This window comes from Trichogramma pretiosum, unplaced genomic scaffold, assembly GCF_000599845.2.
Source record: "Trichogramma pretiosum strain Unisexual culture from Peru unplaced genomic scaffold, Tpre_2.0 scaffold9, whole genome shotgun sequence".
In the NCBI taxonomy this organism is placed as follows: Eukaryota; Metazoa; Arthropoda; class Insecta; order Hymenoptera; family Trichogrammatidae; genus Trichogramma; species Trichogramma pretiosum.
This window is the reverse complement of record NW_019641697.1, coordinates 431,954-452,311: the sequence shown is the minus strand read 5'-3', so window position 1 is coordinate 452,311 and position 20,358 is coordinate 431,954. Positions and strand designations below refer to the sequence as shown.

The 20,358-nt window shown below is 33.3% G+C and overlaps 2 protein-coding genes across 4 annotated transcripts in view; one reads left to right on the top strand and one right to left on the bottom strand.

The window, feature by feature from the left end:
• The window catches only part of LOC106651602 (vesicular acetylcholine transporter), a 30,180-nt gene extending 22,053 nt beyond the window's left edge, over positions 1 to 8,127 (bottom strand). Inside the window, exons 1-2 of one of the 3 annotated variants that reach the window (XM_023462288.1) lie at positions 7,956 to 8,044; positions 2,780 to 7,167 (exon numbers count right to left, since the gene is read on the bottom strand). In XM_023462288.1, coding sequence (XP_023318056.1) covers positions 5,098 to 6,855 — 1,758 coding nt within the window. In that variant the 5' untranslated portion in view covers positions 6,856 to 7,167; positions 7,956 to 8,044 and the 3' untranslated portion in view covers positions 2,780 to 5,097. Of the gene's footprint in view, positions 1 to 2,779; positions 7,395 to 7,955 lie in introns of those variants that run through there. The other 2 variants (XM_023462287.1, XM_023462289.1) reach the window with 2 other exon arrangements.
• Positions 8,128 to 16,877: 8,750 nt separating this feature from the next.
• LOC106651298 (pro-resilin-like) lies at positions 16,878 to 19,809 on the top strand. The gene is made up of 5 exons (XM_014369738.2): positions 16,878 to 16,958; positions 18,348 to 18,962; positions 19,049 to 19,153; positions 19,221 to 19,557; positions 19,644 to 19,809. Exons 1-5 carry the CDS (start codon positions 16,886 to 16,888, stop codon positions 19,717 to 19,719), a joined length of 1,206 nt encoding a protein of 401 aa, XP_014225224.2. The 5' UTR covers positions 16,878 to 16,885; the 3' UTR covers positions 19,720 to 19,809.
• Positions 19,810 to 20,358: the final 549 nt, after the last annotated feature.

The window sequence follows — 20,358 nt, the reverse complement described above, 5'->3', positions numbered from 1 at the left end:
ATACACTTTTTACGCGGTATAAGGTTTGCGATACTTTTTTACGATACCCTTTTTTCACGTCCGATAATTGAGTTGAAAGTTAACTAGAATTTTCGGAGCTTTACTATGGAACTAAACTTAACTATCTTTAGACAATATGAAAATGAATTAATTTTAAGATTAAAAATTCTGTGGATGAGTTAAAAAAAAATTAAGTATTACTCGGTAAAAGTATACAAGAATAGGTTGAAAACACGAAAAAACTTTTCGTCTGTTAAGTAATGGCTTGCAATTACCTACCTGCATAAAATTATAAAAAAGATACGATCTACGGGAACACATGCATTGTAGGTAAGTAATTCAACTGGCATGGTGAATGAATTTCAATGTAAAAAAGTGAAAGCTGTTTTTTCTGGCTAAGCATTATTGCCAAAAAATACTAAATGGCCAATAAAGACAGGCTATTTTCATAGGATCAATTTATATTTCCAGCATCTTGTATAAACCTAAAAATTTATCAAAATGGTTCTCTAACATATCCTCACGCATCTTTACTTTCTTTGACAAGTGTCAACCCTACCCTATCAAAGTGTAATAATATTTATATTACAGGGTGGCGAGGGATGGTTGTTTCAAGGGGGAACGAATCAAACTACCGAAGGGGAATCGAAGAATCTAAAGCATGACATACGCATGCGGATACGTACACATAGGTGTATAGTGTATACCATACTAAGTCTGTAACACTATTCATCGTACACGCCACAATATTTACCTTACTAAATTAAACACTTTTCCTCTTGCTTATAGTTATTTCTATACACTTGGATTTCTATTTGTGTCTCTTTATCCATTTTTGTTGTTCCAAATTGAACAACTTTTTAAAAAATAACGAACAAATTAAGCTCCCTGATCCTTTTATAATATATTATATATACTTACGTTCGTCATATAAAGTACACTTATGTATATAAAGTTAAAAATTTCCGTATAAATTCTTATAATAAAATGAAATTAGTTATAATTTCTAGTTAGTGGAGAATAATGATGTTTTTTAAATTTTGGAATTTTTTTTCAAGTTTCTTCAGAAAATAATTGATAAGCTTGTGCAACTTATAAAGAAGATAGAAAGAAAAAGAACTTCGCTTTTCCTTTGACAAAATCTTCATTGAAAATGCGAATCCTGAGAACGTGTCTTAATAATAATAATAATAATAATAATAATAATAATAATAATAATAATAATAATAATAATAATAATAACAATAATGATAACAATATATTGTAATAATTATTTTAAAAATAAAAAATAAATTTTATTTATTAGGTTTAAAAAGGTCTCGTAAGAAAGTAGAAATCAATATAGTTCGGTAACAATGACGTATTTAATAATTACTTCAACAATTTTACAGGATCACACACACGTGGTCAAATGCATAATAAATTATAACCATTCTTATTTTTATACAACTCGCATATAATGAATTCCAGACGACAATACGTGGAATTTCTTATAGCTATTGTTACTCCAGTTTAATCGTTTTACATTGTTTACTATTATCAATCAATCAAAGTTTACATGCTAAATCCACATTTACGTAAACCATTATTTGTAAAATGTTGTAATCAATTGCAGATATATTAAGTTAAGAGCTGTTTTTCTGGAACGACGCCACTCGTGTGATAACTATTCATATTGTTACAATTTTATATATGGTTTCTTAACTTCTTTGATAGAATAAAATAATATTCGTAGTAAACGTTTTTATAAATTGACATTTAATATTTTTGAATAAATGAATACAGTGGTGTTACTACGAAATAAAAAAGAATCACATTATGCTTGAAAACAACTTTTAACTGTATATAATTTTTAAATTTGAATCATATAATAGCTCATGAAAATATTACTAAAAAATATTTTTTATGTTTTAACTCATTATATTAACGATTTTAAATAAAAATTGTTGTCGATTGTTGAAGTAAAAAAAATCTCTTTAAATAGACAGTAAACAAGTTACACAACATAAAGTTACATTTTTGAAAATTAAACATGAATGGCCTATTTCATTTTTATATACATTATTTATTTTTTGAATAAATAGCATGTTCACTAACTATAAGACTATTTCTAATTCGAGCCTCTTTTTGAACGAAAGATTGCTCTAATGAGAATGATATTCATAGTTATAACATTGAATACATGACAGTAATAATGTATCGATAATCTATATTTTGAATGCACGAAACGAATATTTTGCAGAATTTTAATATCAATTTAGATGAAACTGAAAGGTTAATTTAGAAAATCAATGATCTCCACAAGCATATTAATATACAAATTATTTTAATTCGGTTTTCAAAATAAATAAAATATTAAATAAACACGTATGCATTTTAAGCATATAAATTTCTAGATGGAGACCCAACATAATGAGTATGTGTTAAGATATCAATTATTAACGACATACACTTTAACATTTCAATATAATAATAATGTACAATTTAGGTGATAAGTGGGTGTTTTCAACTTTGTTGACAATTTAGTTATAGCATACATTTAGCAAGTATATTATGTGTTCGGTTTTTTATAACATCGAACAAATTTTCAAGTTTATTTACAAGAAAATTGAAGAAAATAAAATGGAAACTACTTGTATACAGCCTTACAGCACATATTTAAATATATACATTAATATAGCAGCTATTTACAAAATTAACTAAAATGTCTTCTTTTCTTTTGAAATCAATATCTAATTTTTAAAAATTAAAAAAACTTTATCTATATTTATAGATATTAAATATTCAAAACTTAAATTTATAAATGTACGTGAATTTTATTTCAGGATTTTTTTACAATTTTTTTATTTTTCAGAGGTAAGGTGTTAATAGAAGAAATCGCAACGAACATTTGATAAGGTTAAGGCAGAACTTATATCCGTACAAATTCATTTACACGTAAGTGTGTTTGGTGTTCAGAAATAAAAAAATATGCCATAGGAGCGGTATTAATTTTTTTGTATCTTATATATATTAGAACCAAACGGTTATTAATAGTCATTGAAAAAAGGACTTAAATGGTCAATTTATCGAATAATATAATTTTTATATCCCATCATTTAAGTATCTAACGATTTTAAAAACATAATTCATATTCCTAATTTTGAATTTTATCGTTTTTATATGTACAATAAATCGGAAGTTAAATAGCAGCTTTGAATGATTTCTTTGTGTTTTTTTTAATGTAATAGTTTGTACATACAATGTTCGTTCATGATTATTAGCAAGCTCTCAACGCTACACATACAGTAGCATATATCAATGCGTATTTTGTTCTTGTGTGTATATTGCATATGTATTGTGTTGAGCATTTTCCAATAGTAAATATAACATTTCCAATAAAAAATTATATGCTCCAACATATAATTAAAGCTCTAAGCTTTATGAAGACCTTCCATCGTGGAAGAATTAAAGAAAATAATTATTTAAAAATCACGAGAGACCAGCTCCTAGTTCCTAGTTCTGCGCGTTAAACAGAGCACTTCATTATGTAAAATATTTATTTCGTGTGTAAAATATTTATTTTTTGATCTCCGCGCCTCGAAAATTTTTCAAGACTAAATAAAAATTTGAAAATTTCATAAAAATAAATCTTCGATTTCTTGTTGGTTTATGTAGTAGCATTAATATAGACATGTTGTTAATTATGAGCACGACTGCATGCATATGAGCAGTAAGCATAGACTGATTTATTCTAGAGTAACAACTTATTATTCAGTGTATACTGTAAAACTTTTTTTTATCGCAATCAAGCGACTGCATTGAAATTATTCAACTTCTATATTTGTCTCTAACATTTTAAAGTTTGAAGTAGAATATTCAAATTTTATGTTTAACACTTGTTTTAATAAATTCTAAATAGTAATAACGGTGTTATTCAACAAAAACAATTGGAATTTACATTACTAAATGATTACTAATGAATTGACTTAGTACCACAAAATGAAACTAAACACCAACTCGATGTTATCCGACTTATTGTTCTAGACGAAATGACTTATATTTACTTATGATACTCACTTAAGTTAATTTATCCTTATACTACGTTTGGAAATCACGATAAATCGCGTTCCTTGATATGTTATCTTGGTTCAGCAAGAATGTCGAACTAAATTGTAAATATATTTAAATAAAAAATTTTATATACATTTTTTACCAATGTTTCATGATCGAGAAGAAACACTTAGTAAACAATACATACATTACATTTATAATCTAGAGTGCAAGTCTTATAATAGCGGTATTTTAGTAGTATTCAGTTTACTCATTAATGGTAATTATTTTGTATATTTTTATGTGCCAAGTAACTGTTTTCAAAAGCATGTATAAAAGTGACTCTTGAACCCGTTTTATGGTGTGAGCTTTAATTTGGAATAAATAAATTTCACCGATTGCAATCAAATAGAAAAAATGTAAAATTGAATTTTAACTCAAGTTCACACTGTTAATACTTACGCCATAAAAGAAGTAAAAGAAATCCTTCATTGAATGTAGTTTTATATTATTTCAAGCACATTTTAGCACATGACACACTTTTCATCTTTTATTTTCCGATAATCGATATATTTTACCTCTTACATCATTCACACACTCACCCACACTCTTGTACGCACACACTTTCAATATTCGACACAAATGGCATAACTATTTTTTTAGAGTTCTTCAAATATACTTTGAATAACTTATCAAATATTTTCGGTATACTGAGTAATAAAAGTGTAGAATTTCACTTGGCAATAAATTTTTAGGAAATTGCCTTTCATAGATTAACAAAACTGTAACGATTTTCTTGACAGTAGCAACGATAATATTCTATAATTTTCTGACTCCTGAGCTCAGTCCAAACGATTTTTTTAAATGACTAGTATTTTCTCGCACCGATACTCCGCACTCGAAGATTCGAAGATAACTACTGTGTTGATAAAATTTTCATCACTGGAAGCCTGCCACGAAAATATGAATCTTGAATTATCGAGCACGATCACACCGACTACGTTATAACATTACTGATTATTTGTCGTTTCGAATGCGCAAGTCGCTTTAAGGCGAGCTTAAAAATTAGTACATCCCTGTACGGAAAGGATTGACGGTTTCACTCGTCTGCTGCTCGTTAGCTTGATTTCTGAATGGATTTGGATGACCGGCGCTGGAGATGGACTGCTGCGGTTGATAAGACGATCGCGAGTACGAAGCATCTTGCTGGCTCTGATTATAGCTAGTAGCGTCTTGCTGATATTGCGTATTGTAGTTCTGAGCCTGATTCGGCTGATTTTGACCTTGATACTGGTAGCTTTGGTCGCCGTAGTTCTGATAGTTGGGTTCGATATTTTGGTCGACGTTGGTCTCTATCCTTGCCTGCGAAGTGAGATGATTGCCAACGTCTCCGGTTGTCGGCCTCTGCTCTTGCAGCACGTAGGTTTGATACTCCTTGTTGGGTGGATCCTGCATGAGGATGTTCGCTTCGTCTTGGAAGGGTTTGAAGTCGTAGATGTTGCGCAAGTACATGAGAACCGGAGCGTAGGCGAGATTACTTATGGCTATGAATACGTTGAGGGCAGTGAAGCCGATGGCTTCCACGACTCCTCCGGCTATGATGGGTCCAATGGCGTAAGCCAAACTGTAACTGATGTCGGCGATCGCGTAGATGCTGCCGTAAACCGAAACGTAGCGCACGTCGACGAGGTAGCCGAGCGTTGGAAGCAAGGCCGTGTCGATGAGGGCGATGCCGAAGCAAATGCCGCAGATCGGAATCATGAGGAATTTGTAAGAGGTCGAGAAGGGAATGATGAAGCAGCAGAGACCTTCGAGCGCCAAACCACCCGCTGCCATGAGCCACTGGTGCTGCGGGTACTGCTTAGCCATTTTCACCGTGATGGCCACTCCGAAGACGTGGGGGAAAAAAGCGGGAAGCCAGATCATGCCCATTTTCCAGTTGTCGTGGGTTATGTGGTCCTCCATCCAGAGCGATATGGTGGGCTCGAGAAAAGCCAGCGCCACGTTGGACATCATGAGCGCACCTGCGCACACGGCGATGTACGGATCGATAAAGAGGCGCCATATTGGAATCGTTGGTCCAGTTTCTTGGCGGCTCTCCTTGAGCTGCTCCTTGAAGGGCTTCATGACGAGCAGCAGCATGAAGCCGTCGGCCAAACTCACGAAGGCCAGGATGAGGAAAGGCACCTCTTTGCCAGCGAACTGGTAGAGAGCTCCGCCGAAGGGCGGAGCCACGAGGCAGCCGAAGCTGATGAAGGCCAGGGCAATGCCGAGGGCCTTGGAGCGCTCGTTCTCCTCGGTGAAGCGGTCGGCGATCATGGCCAGTCCCGAAGTGTCGGCGAACGCCGACCCCACCCCCTGCAGGCTCCTGGCGAAGAACAGCACCCCGTAGCTGCGGCCGCAGGCGAACACAGCCGTCGAGAGGAACATTATGCAGAGCCCGATCATCATGGGAATGTCGTAGCCGATCCGATCGATCAGGGCCCCGGAGAACGGATTGATCATCAGCTGGACGATGGCCTTCGAGGCGAACAGGATCCCCGTCGCCGAGTCCTGTCCGTGATGGTGGTGGGGAACGGTCGTGCCGTTTGTGCCCACTGGCGGAGGGTCGTCCGAGAACGTCCCTATGTACTGCAGGTAGTCCGGGATGATCGGCACGATCACCATGTAGAGCATATTGTCCAGCAGCAGAGCGATGCACACGATGACCAAAATGAGCTTTCGCTGCGCCTGTGGCTCTTGGGTCTTCTCCCATACTATGTCCTTTACTTCGCGCAACTCCAGATTCAGCACGGGCACTTTTATCGAACCAATGGCAGCCATGATTGCTTAACTTTTTAACCTTTTTCTATATAATCTTGACTTTTTCTCTTGTACTTTTATTTCTTTGCTACTTCAAGCTGTTGCGTTTACCAGCATCTCTCAATATGGTACCAAAGTTACAAAAATTTGTCTCCTTTTTCTTTTCTGCAATATCTTTCGAATGCACTTCCTTGTAAAAATTGAACCTTCGACTGTTTATTTGTAATGATCGAAAATTTTCGACTTTCAAGTGGCAATAGCTACTTCAAAGTTTAGAAGTTTATATTTATCTCCGGTGAACGCTCATTACGCTGATGCAGCCGCTGTCGATGGCTGGAAAAGTTTTGATGTTCCTGTAGCTGTATTTGCTGTTGTCGTTGATGTTGTTGCTGTTGATGACGATGGAGATGGCGATAATAGTGATGGTGATGATAACGATGACAACAATAATGATGAAGTCGCTGTTGTATTGATTGTTGTTGTTGTTTGATAACAATCGGATTGATGACAAGTTACAACAGCTAGTAAGACGACGCGCATCAGGCCGAGCCAGGGGTAACCTACAACAGAGCGCTCACATTAATATTACACCTGAACCTCATCAGGACAATTTTAAATCAATTAATATTGAGCAATGTTATTGTAATTTTTTTTTTTTATCTAAGAGCCCAAGCCCGGCCCGGCCTGAATAGCGCAGCTGAATTTTCGAACCGATTACGTCAGTATGATTCCTGTCCAATTTAAAGTCAGAGCAAAAGTTCATGATGACTTTTATTTAAAACTAACAATTAATCAATTTTCTAAAGTAAATGTGCTCTTCGCTGAATAAAAATCTCACATTTATCTTTGCATCTACTATCTAAAATCGATCTTATACTCTATTACTCGGTACCTTTTTTATCCCAAAAACCAAATAACATATATCGTCACACGAGTGAAAGAAAATTAAATAAGCAATCATCATTATTAAAAGACACCTTCTGATTATAGTGGGTTTGTGATTATAAATCAAGGCTAAAATACTGGGGGGGCTTGGCGCGATTGCTCGATGTATACTTGTGCAAGAAAAGAACACTGAGCCTAATTTTATTTAACGCTAAATGTAAGAAAGCCAGCCTTACCCGAGTTATCGGCAAACTTCTGTCTGAGGGAAGTGGCGAGACGTTGGGGACCGGCAAAGGTCGGAAGTCCAGCTAGGATACCACTCAGTTTAGCAGCTACGTCCGCTGCCTGCGGATCCTCCTTAGAATCGTTAATCGACTCCGTTGTACCACTTGTGCCGGAGCCCTCCACCTTTTACGCCGTGTCCTCTACCGAGCCTGTAATCAATTTTACACACATTTTTTCATAATGAATCAATTATAAACATTGGAACATTCGGAATATCAATAATTCACTGGTATTGACACGTAAAAACGTTTTTTTCGTCGCTCTAAACGTGATATATTATGCCATTAAAATTTTTCCGATGAATCAATACAGATTGTTTTATATTTAACCACTGAAATACGTATTCAAGTAAGTGCTAGAAATGCCTGTGGTAGGGCGTGAAAATAAACACCGTGAAAGTATCACGTTATAGCTGAGATTTCTATATGCTTAATATTGATTGTTCAAATGAAATTGGCACAAAGTCGCCACGAAGTCAAAGGCCTTCTATATTTGGCCTTCATTAACAATTTATAGATAAGCAGTGCACTCTTGTTCCTCTTGATTTTAATAATAACTATTCAAAAAGTTTTACAAATTTTCAGAAAAAGTGTCAAATATTTATGAAAAAAATCATCTTTCCTTTCGATGTATCGAGTTATATCTATTGATTTTGGTTGGCTTCTTTGGGTCAGTATAAGTGATATTTTCTTTAGAAAAGTAATACAATTGCGATATTTTAAGAGATCCATTTCTTCAGTACAGAATATACAGTCAGTAAAGCAATTATCACTGAAAACTTTTTATAAGTAAACCAATAGAAGCAAAGGAAAACTAGTAAGTAACACATGATGCTTGTATGATAGTTACTCGAATTACAACAAACGATATTCAACGCTTTCATTTTTTTCGTTAAGAGCATCACAAATTGAATGGTTAGAGAGCAACGGGGCTCAAATTACCGAGGGGGTGATACAGATTTCTAAAATCAGGGATATGTGTATCAATGACATCGATTAACATAGGTATACTTTCAAACATTATTTGAAAGTAATTTGTACGAGAAAGAATAATTGATTGTTGAAATACATGACTGGTGATGATTTTTTATAAACTGTTCAATTTAACGTGAAAAGATGTAAAGATTTTTAAATTATTCTCAGCTTGATAACAAACAAAATGTATGAGTAAATTATCTTTAAAATAATAACGTTCAGGTATTTTATGGAGAATCAATAAAAGTTTGTCAAGAGCCGAAAATTGAGGACAAAATAGCAGTCGTAACGGAAAAAATGCAATCGCAAATCGAGGGATCGATCGAGCTCATCGTTAACTTTGCTATATAGCTGTTGAAGTCTATTTGAGTAACGGTGGAGCCACGCCAAGCGTTAAAATCTCGCTGGTCCCTCACGATTTGGGGAGCTTGCAAGCTGCAGAAATAATTTTTCCACGAATCCGTCACAATTCAGCCGGATTATTCGACGCGTAAGACGAAGAAGGTGTCGAGGAATGATAAATGTATAATAATAAATTAATGATCGAGTACTTACACAGACCAAAAAGCTCTCGTTGAGCGGTGCGTCTCGCTTGAGCTGGACGTGCGTGTCTCACCTTCGGGATGGCTTTGGAGCGTCTGCCCTCGCGATCCTCCCCGCCACTGCCCCAGGAAGCCTCCCCACCCGAGGGTGCGCAGCTCTCCTTACGTCGACCGCCAGCTCTCCCACTGTCTGGCTGTGCGCGCGCTTAACGGGGCTCGAGGGCGCAGCCGCACGTGACCCAGAGGATCGCCCGGTGGGGGGCACGAGAGGGTGCGCACGCAAAGGAGGGACCAGGTGGACTTTGGCCTTTTCTCTGTCTCACTCTTTCTCCCTCGCGCTCCTCTCTCTCTCTCTCCCTCTCAGGCACGGACCTGGTCGATGCTGCGCTGCTGCTGCTGCTGCTGCTGGTATTCCGAGCGTCAGGTCGATTGCCCACCTGGCACTCGCGAGCTTGCCGCATCACCGTGTTCGCGATCAAGCGAATCTCCAGCGAAGCTTGCAGCGCTTCTCGTTTATCTCGCTATGCAATTTCCTCTATCTTTCACCCTGTCTGCTTACCAGGCACCTTTAACCCATACGACTTTTATAGATGGAATATTTTTTATTGCTTTTAATTCTATCTCATCGTATTTAACTTCTCAACATGCATATTTTTGGCTACATAATTTGTGATATAAAAACCAACTACAATGAATAATATATGCATTTGTGGCCGTGAATACAAAGCTCAATTTGGCCTCTTGGCGTCATAAGAATTTAGTTCATTGGAGTAGGGGAGTTATTGATCGTATTATTTTGTATCGTTCACACACATACTTCAAACGATTTCTTTCTTTTTTCTTGTTTATAGTTACACGCTTTCAGTAATACAGAGCTGCAGAATATTTTTAGCACGGATGCAGTGAAACTCAATTAATACTATAAATGCACTCAAAAAATGTCTCATACTTTTTTATTGTCCAAAACGTTTAAAGCTTCCTTTAGTCATTTTCAAATGAAATAGATAACTGCTGCTGGGAAAAATGAAAAATTAATGTTGAAAAGTGTTTCAAGATCAATTTCAACGCACGTGAACTATTTTCTAATGTTACATGAACGTTAAATTTTAAATTAGTCAGAGTAGATACTAATCTTATTTGCGTTGCAAACAATTTTTAACATCAAGTCTTAAACATTATCTAAGTAAGTTAAAGGGACACATCTGCATTCTCACCTATAAATTTAATACATAAATATTACATGTTAATTTCAACATTTTTTGTTTTTGATGTAAAATTATGTTAAAAAATTTTTTACATAAGAAAAAATGGCTCTCATACTTTTAATTATTAAAATGACCTAAGTGGTTTCCACTTCTGTTTAAATTATTTGTTCAATCTATCGGTCTAAACTTACAGAAATAAACGTTGAAAAAACTGTTTTTGGCTTTTCTCTATATTTTAGACAGAATTAAATTTTTCTAGCCTCTTCTTCGAGATCTATTTCATTTAAAAGTAAGGAAGATATACCAAAACTTTTAGAACTCGACTAACCAACATAGGTCATAAATTGAGGTCAGACTTCTACAGCATAATACTTTGAAATCATAATTCATTTCAGATGAGTCCCGGACCAATTTACATAATTAAATGCATTATAGTCATCTTTATATTGATGTGATAAGATTTATAAAATCATAACTTTACATCAAAAAATAAAAATTCAATAATTAACATTCAATTTTCATGTTTTTTTTTATTTACAGATAAAATTACAGGGGCGTGTTTCCTTAATAAAATCTAAAGCTACCTTTAAACAAATTTGTACAAAAGCACACATTTCTACACAATTTATTTCGAGTTATGGCATTCAATGATTTTTTGAAAAGAGAACCATTATTAACAATCAAAATAATTTATATATTTATCAATATTCATGTTTGCTAAACATGTCACTGAAGATCTTAAATCTAATAAAACGAAAAATTTCATTGAGTAATAGAAGTCGAAAGTTGGTATGAAAGTAGAGTATGATTATTAATGTATACTATGTATTTTTACTATGTACTCTCATGCATATGTGCATTGATAAAACAAAATAATTCTCTTGCCTCAATAAATTTAAATTTTCCAAAGCATTATAAAGCAAACTAAAATGAAAATTTATGAAAACAAAGTATACCGTTGTTTTTTAAGAATATTTCACGGTAAAAACTCAATTTTAATAACGATGGTTTAAGTAGGTTGGGCAACGGTTTTTGGAATTCTTAAACCTTTTAAGGATTCAACTTTAAAATTAAATGGTAAATTTCAATTTTTTCTGCTCTGGGAAACATTTAAATCTACGGTTTAAAATGAATAAAATATACTTTTACTTTTGAATATTAAATTTAGAATGCGCTCATTGACGATGCAAAAATAGAAGTGAATTCAGCATTCAAAATAGATGCAAACACCCGCAAAATTTGTCGACAAATCAGAGAATTTTTTATTCTAAAAAAATGGGCGTAAGAAAGTGGTAATATTTCATCAAACATTTTTAGAATTCATTTAGGTTGAGTTAAAAATGTGAAATTATTTTAAAAAACTTAAGCATTTTTCTTCGACTTACACATTTTCTAAAACTCTTCTCAGATAAAGCTCGATTCTGAAAACTAATGTAAAACAACTTTCCATCGAGACATAATATTTTAAAATTGAACAGATGGGGTGAATGATTTTTCTGATGTAACTATCGCTTAAATGAATTGGTAACCTGGTTGATGTTATAGATCAACGAGGGTTGTCTCATAACTTGCACTCACAGATCGATTTGATGCAGGTCATGGCCGACTTTGTACTTCTTACAAAGCAAGTTTTAAGTGCGCATGTCTTTATTTTATGAGAGTTTGTGGTTTTATGCTACTGTTTATGCATATACTTATTTGTATATATGCAGATTTAATAATGCACTTCATAAAATTTAACCAACCAACCTTCATCCGCACTATTTTAGAAAGTTTTATAAGGTCCATGTCTTCAATGAAGTACAGATATTCGATGAATTATGTGAAATAATCGGTTTATTCATAAAAAAGTGTTTTGAAAAGTAAACTATTTAATTCTAAAACTAAAGCATAAATTATTAAATTCATAAGAATTTAATACTTTTAAATAATACAATAATAAGATCCTGAAAAGGTAGACTTGCCAATTAGAAAATACTTAGGGGTAAACATAGATGTCTTGAATGTAATATAAGACCAAGTTTTAAATTATTTGCTAATACCATCAAATATGAGAAAAAGTAGTCAACAAAAAAAAATTGTCAAGTTGATCATAATATAATATAGAAAGTATTGTTTAAAATTTTGATCTTTAAAGTCGACAAAACTCTCTTCCTCCAATATATATAATATATTATTCTCTTCACGATCAAAAGAGGGTTTTCCGAAAAATTTAATTGAAAAATCGATTACAGAATGTTGTTACTCATTTGGCTCAATTGATCAAATTGCAGATTTTCAATTAGTTTAATTGATAAAAATATTGTTAAGAAAAGACTATTGAACATTATTTTTTGATTAATATTTGTTCGATAAAAGATTATAAGCTAAATTCCTCATGCTTTTGATGAAAAAAAGTTTTAGATAGTTACTAAATGTTGGATCATTAAGTGGATCAATGATTAAAACTTCATGTTTTTTTCAATTTTATATTTACTATTACAAATTCATAGTTGCAATTCTTGAGTATATGGTACCAGGTATTGAAAATTACAGATGTTTATTGAAGAAAAAGAAAAGATTAAAGAAATAAGAATCAATTAGTTTTAATCGATTATGAGAGAGCGAGAAAAAGGCAATCGGGGTGAAAGATAAATGCTGGATCGATCTAGGTAGTCACGAGAATAACTCGCGTCGTTTACCAGGTGAACATGCTATACATCGAGCATATATACGTGCAGGAAAAAAGAAAAGCTTTTCTCTCCCTCTGCGACTGCTGACGAGCAAGTCTCGCGCACTCGGCGGGTGCATGCATCCTACATCGCATACACTCGGCTCTCTCCCACCAGTCGCTTCGAGGTAGTTTATTGATCGGCTCATGCCACGCCCTCCACAATCAAAAGCTACGCCCTCACAACTTATTTATCATCCTCTCGATGTTTTCTCCTCTCTTGGGCTGCGTGTCGTCAGCGTCCGCCAGCGCAGCTTTTCAGATACCTTTTTTACCTGCCAACACTTCTAGGTAACGTCGCTTACTCTATGGTGCTGGGGTCGTTTAGCCACGTGACCAAATACCCTCGAAATTAACTCAACTACATAACAGTCGTAACTGCCTCACTTTGCTCTATTATTTGCCACTTGTTCATCCTAGCAAGCAGGCAAATAGCTGATATCGATCGATATTATCATCTATTGATCACTCAAGTTTCATACACATGCTTATGCATCATACACGTGTTACGTGCAGATAGAATTTAAAAGCTCCTCCGCAATAAAGACAAATTAAAAATACCAATCAAGTGCTTTTTTACGTGTAAATGATGTCTGCACTTATTACCGTTCATTCGTACTTTTTTAAAATATACCAATTTATACAAAGAAACATTTCTACTGTATATTGCTATTATTTATTTCATTCAAAAACGACTACTTTACTTTATAGTGTAAGTTTATGAGCTTAAGCTTAACAACTTGTCCATGAAACCAGAGTCATTTTAATGAATGAATGAGTTTCGTTAATGTTCATTCAGAGTAATGATGTATACATAAGCCTGTGGTGAATGTCACCAGCAAGAACATTCTCTTATAACCTCGAGTAAGCTCATTGACCGTAAAAATATAGAGCGGCTCGTAAAATTTCGCATTTCATTTTACTCAAAACTCGAAACTTTTCATCAAAATATCTTCTTAGGGTTCTTATCAAAGCTTTATATGCTTATATTGTCAATTGTCAACCATTAAGAAATAGTATATTTCTCAACGGGTGCACATATGGTTTTTTAGCAAAACGAGGGATTATAGCACGAGCCGAAGGCGAGTGCTGTAACGAGTTTTGTTAAAAAACCATATCTGCACCAGTTTGAGATAATATTTTTTCCTACGAGAGCCTAAAATTAGCGGCAAAGTTGCGTATTTTAGGTTAGAGTGGGGAAAATGGTATTATCTATGGATACAGGTGAGGAATTTTCTGCCTATGACTATAAATATGAAATTAAATATCATTATTGACTGATTATTTCTTGCTTCAAAAAAAAAAAAAAAAAGAATTACTTTGATTTTTTTTTATCATTTTGGATTTTATTTACAAACACAATGTTAGAAAGACTTTTTACTAAAAAATTTTGGGGACAAAAAAGTTTAAGTATAATATACACTCGACAACAAAATTATCGCAACAAAAAATTTCATCACGACCTACAGGGCGTTAAAAAAATCGTAGAGAGCTCTATTTTTTTTTAATTACTCGTTGAAAAGATTACTTTTCGATGGTGTATGTTAGATTTCAATAAAAAAAATCACTGTAGTCCATGGACACGTTCAAAAAATCAATTTTTTTGAGTAATTTTTAGTGTTGCGCTCAAATACTACTGGTAACTCGACATTGACTCGAATCTTATCATAGTATATATGGATTTAAAGAGGACAAAATTTCGATGAAATTTTTTGTTGCGATAATTTTGTTGCCGAGTGTATTTTTATTACCAAGTGGATGTTCTTATGTATTTTGCAAAAGTATACAGTTAAAATCTAAAAAAAGATACTCAATTATTTCTATTTCTACTACACATGTTTCGATGTATTACTTAATTCAAGTCAAGTCAAAGCTGTCATCTTATTAGAATATTTTCAAGTGCATTTTCCTTAACTTCTATTCTTAGAGTCAATTTTACCTAACAGAAAAATAATCTGTAGTGGATGATACATAATTTTATCAATTTAATTTTCGATTGTACATTATTTCCTGAAATTTAATTAAAATAAATATTATTAAAAATTAAAGCATAAAAGATCCTAAAACTTAAGAATACTTGCAGACTGCTGTGTCGTTTTCTTCGTTAAACTAAATTAAGTGTCTCTATAAAATCACTCACCATAGTATAGTATTCAGAATTCCTAAATGCGAATTTTCAGAATTGTCAAGCGGTAGCAGCTAATGGAAGACTCATGGTCAAAATTATCGCAGCTATTATACTTGAACGATTTCAAGGAAATATATGAACAATCCATTTGTCATATATTCCTTTCACCGACTAATTCTTCTATTGTTGTAGTTCATATATGCTACGTTAATCAAGATTATGTCGTTGCGTCTTCGGATCTCTATTGTTTGATGCATCATTACTTATAATAGCAAATGCAAAGTTAAACGTAATTTTATGCAAAAAGTAATTTCAATTACATCAATTTTTTAAATGTTATTCCGCGTCTAACAAAACACTCCATAATTAGTTTCTTTAATTGACTTTAAGCAAATATTAACTGTAAACAACATCAATGATTAAAAGTAAATTTTTCTAGTGTTACTGTCACTTCAAAAGTATTCATCATTGAGACCATTTTATTCACGATTCAAAAAAAAGTTTTCCAGAAATTCTTTTCGAGTTCGGAAATAAATGTTTTTTTAAGAATTATTACAACCCTGATAGTAATCCTTGATATTCAAACTTGAAATCATTGGTTCAATTTATATGTATTAAACTAATTCGAATGTTTAAAAAAACTCCAGTTTTAACTTATGCTTGTTACCATTAAATAAGTTCAAAAAATTATTTTTGATATTATGATATTAAAGTCTTAAGTAATTACAATTTTTGATATTTAACAGAAATGTGCATAAGATTTACTCGTATGTCTTACATAATATCTATATATTATGCAGAATGTAAAACATTTTTAATTTATAAATAAAAAAATTCTAATGAGATAGAGGCATACTAGAAGTACATTGATAAATATTAAAACCCAAGCCCACGAGCGCAAAAGTAAGTAACGATACTAGACAAATTTCTATATCTAGGTACGTATACGTAAAACAGTAACAGTAGATCTGGCTTGTGCATCTCCTCGGATTTCTCATGTGTCTATAGTGCAGCGATCGCTTACCTGCGTTCCCCACTTACGCTCGCTGGTGTTTCATGTACTTTCTCCAAAAGAGCTGCAACAGCTATAAAAGGCAGATTCACGGAGTTTTTAGCGCGTTAGATACAAGTTGGTGTTTAAGCAGTGAGGAAGATCGAAATCTATTTTGCAAAAGGGTCGCAACCATACGATTCAATTAATTGTTTATCACATCGATCTTACTGGTTATAGGATTCAATATTTGAATATTCAACGTTCGTGCCTCATTTCAAAATTTCAAAATAAATACATTTACATAGTCGGCATAATTTTGAAAAGCACCATGGTAATAAAAAAAAGTTGGTTTATAACAGCTTCATTGCTTTTAATCATTGCACCAGCTTTAAGGGCCGAAGGTAAGTTCAATGTTTTTAAATTCATGGCTTTGTTTATTATTAATTTTACAGAAGTTATTTGAATCATAGTTTTTTAAATAATTTTTACCATGAAAAAATCATGTTTTCTAATCCAAGCTAACGCGTATTTACATTTTTACGATGATGGGTTTGCATGCTACGTATACTATTTAAATAGTGAAAGTGTTAAAAGTCCCAACAATCACATAATTAACAAAGACTCTGCGGGCTTATGTAGAAAATATTCTGTTGCAAGTTTAAGACAAATTTAATTAATTAGAAACGTAGTTGAAAAATATTTTTCATTTTTTTCGAAAATTTTTAAACAGATTGCATAATTCTTTTCTTACAAAATCAGGGCTGGTGTATGAAATAAATACATGTTGCGGGAAATAGTTTATTTATAAAATGATCGTTGCTCGAAAGGTCGTCTATGATTAATACAATGTTTTAAAATTACAAAATCGTTAAATTTCAATGATTATAAAAATTAGATAAACTAATGTTTATTATCCACAAGTTTTAAACGTATATTACTGTTCGAATGCAAGAACCCATTTTTATTATGAATATTTCTCTTATTTTGCGTAAATATAAAATAATTATGAATTATGGTAATGACCCATTACCACTGAATTATTTCATCTGACTTATATAAGAAATAACTAAAATTCAATATCACAATTTTTCATATTAAGTATTATCTTATTATTGACGTAAGTGCGTAAAAAATGAAATAAATTCATGAAATTATAAATGCAATTAACATTTTGCTCATATTATATGATAAGCTAAACGAAGCTCTTTTAGTACAAGTTTTTTTACAGAGAACACAGAATGAGATGCATTCGCGCCAGTAGCATTTTATATTACTTCGCCATTGACAAATCAATAATTAGAATTTTAAGCGTGATATAATTTTTCAGAAAGGTCGCGAAACAAATAATCAATTGATGTCAATCGAATGGTTATAAAATATTTTACCTCAAGTAATATGAATACTATCGAGATTTTTCGTTTTTGTCAAAAATTTTTAACCATAAAATCGTTAACTGCCTATAAGAGAAGTCTTTAAAAGTGAACTATTTAATTTTATTATTTCCCGAATTTCATCTCTAAATTCTGCTTTTTTTATTACTATAATAAGTTTACAGTTTCTAAGAATAGTTTCATATAACTTTTAATACGATTTGCCTTTTTTTCATTTTCGAAAGATCCTCCTCAATAACAAAAATAATACAATAGTCGACTTCCAGCATCGGATATCTGCAGTCTTTTGCTTTCAATTAATAATACTATTAAATAATTTAAAATACATCAATTTAAATTCTCGTTTCAAATATGAACCAAGTTAAAATTTGTTTAATGATGTCTTGAAATAATTTTCAGCGCCAATATCAGGAAACTATCTACCGCCATCTACCAGTTACGGTACTCCAAATCTTCAAAACAGTTTCGGAGGTGGTGGATATAGTAATGGCGGTGGAGGTAGAGGTGGGCCTCCATCTTCGTCGTACGGTGCACCATCTTCGGGTAATAGTTTTGGAGGAGGTCCCCCGTCATCTTCTTATGGGACACCATCATTAGGAAATAATTTTGGTGGAGGTGCCCCGTCGTCTTCTTATGGTGCACCATCTTCAGGCAATAATTTCGGAGGAGGTGCCCCGTCATCCTCTTATGGGACACCATCTTCGGGTAATAGTTTTGGTGGAGGTGCCCCCTCGTCTTCTTATGGCGCACCATCCTCAGGAAATAATTTCGGAGGTGGTGCCCCATCATCCTCTTATGGCGCACCATCCTCAGGTTTTGGAGGAGGGGCCCCGTCATCCTCCTATGGAGCACCATCTTCCGGTAATGGTTTTGGCGGAGGTGCCCCTTCGTCTTCATACGGGGCACCATCATCGGGTAGTGGTTTCGGAGGAGGCGCTCCATCATCTTCTTATGGGGCACCATCATCAGGCGGTGGACGTGCACCATCTTCAAGTTATGGAGCTCCATCTTCCGGTATTAAATTGAGAGTCACATACGACTAATCTATCGCTTATTTATAAAAAATTTGTATTACCTAGTTCTTATATTATTTTATTAAGGTGGTGGCTTTGGTGGTTTTGGAGGAGGATCTTCCTCGTTTTCTCGTCCATCGTCTAATTACGGAGCACCAAGTATTCCATCTAATAGCTACGGAGCTCCTAACGGTATTTATAATATCATTAATATTTAGCTAATACAATGACGTAATAATACTTTACTTTGCTAATTAAGGTGGCAATGGCAATAGTAATGGCTTTAGAGGAAATAATCCCTCATCTTCATATGGTGCTCCAAGCAGACCATCTTCAAACTATGGAGCACCTTCGCAGGGTAGACCTCAATCAGGAAATTTCAATAATCGAGCTCCTTCGTCTAGTTACGGAGCTCCATCTAATTTTAATGGTGGCAGTGGAGGCTTTGGAGGCAACGGTCCTTCTTCGAGCTATAATGCTCCTTCGCAAAGTAGACCCTCTTCCAGTTATGGTGCTCCATCTGGAGGTGGTAATAGTAATTTTGGGTCGAATAACGGATTTTCGTCAGGATATAGAGCACCAAACGGCGGAAACAGGTACTTTTTAAATAAAAAATATTTCATAAAATTTAGTTGAATTCGATGAGTATTTATAATTTTGTTTGTTCAAATATCATGAATAGACCATCTTCAAGTTACGGAGCTCCAAGTAGCGGAGGAGGACAAAGTTATGCTAGCAATGGAGGTTACCAGTATTAAATTCAAATTTTTGAAAAAAAAGTAGATGTTCATACCAAGAGTTTCATTATGAAATTCAAAAATAACATTTGCCAAAAATTATTGTTTATTGTTCATAATCAATCGATTATTCAACAGTTATCATCGTGCAAAATTTATATTACTTTGAATTTTCACTGATAATAATGGCATCAATTTTGCATAATTACAAAAGAAGATTTTCTATGTAATACCTAATTTTTATATAATCTCTATAAAGTATTAAGTATTTTTAAGTATTTATCGTGTATTATTATATTTAATAATAAGAGTGTTTTATATATTTTATATTCCAAGTAAGAAAATCTTGTCAAATTGTGACAAGCAAAAAATAAATAAGAGTTCCATTTTTATTACTCACGAAAATTAATTTTATTCTCATCAATAATTGATCACACATTTTTTATGTAGGTATTAATTTACTTAATTCATATATTTAATGTAAAATACTAAACCCAAATTCTTTCTGAAGAAATAAAATTAAAATTTTTAGGAGGAAGGTGGATTTAAAAGTCATGTTGTATAATTTTTTATAATATTGTTTATTTGTAACATTGACAATCAACATATTTCGACACTTCGATTTTTCGCAGTAATACGGTGTTTATATATGTATATATA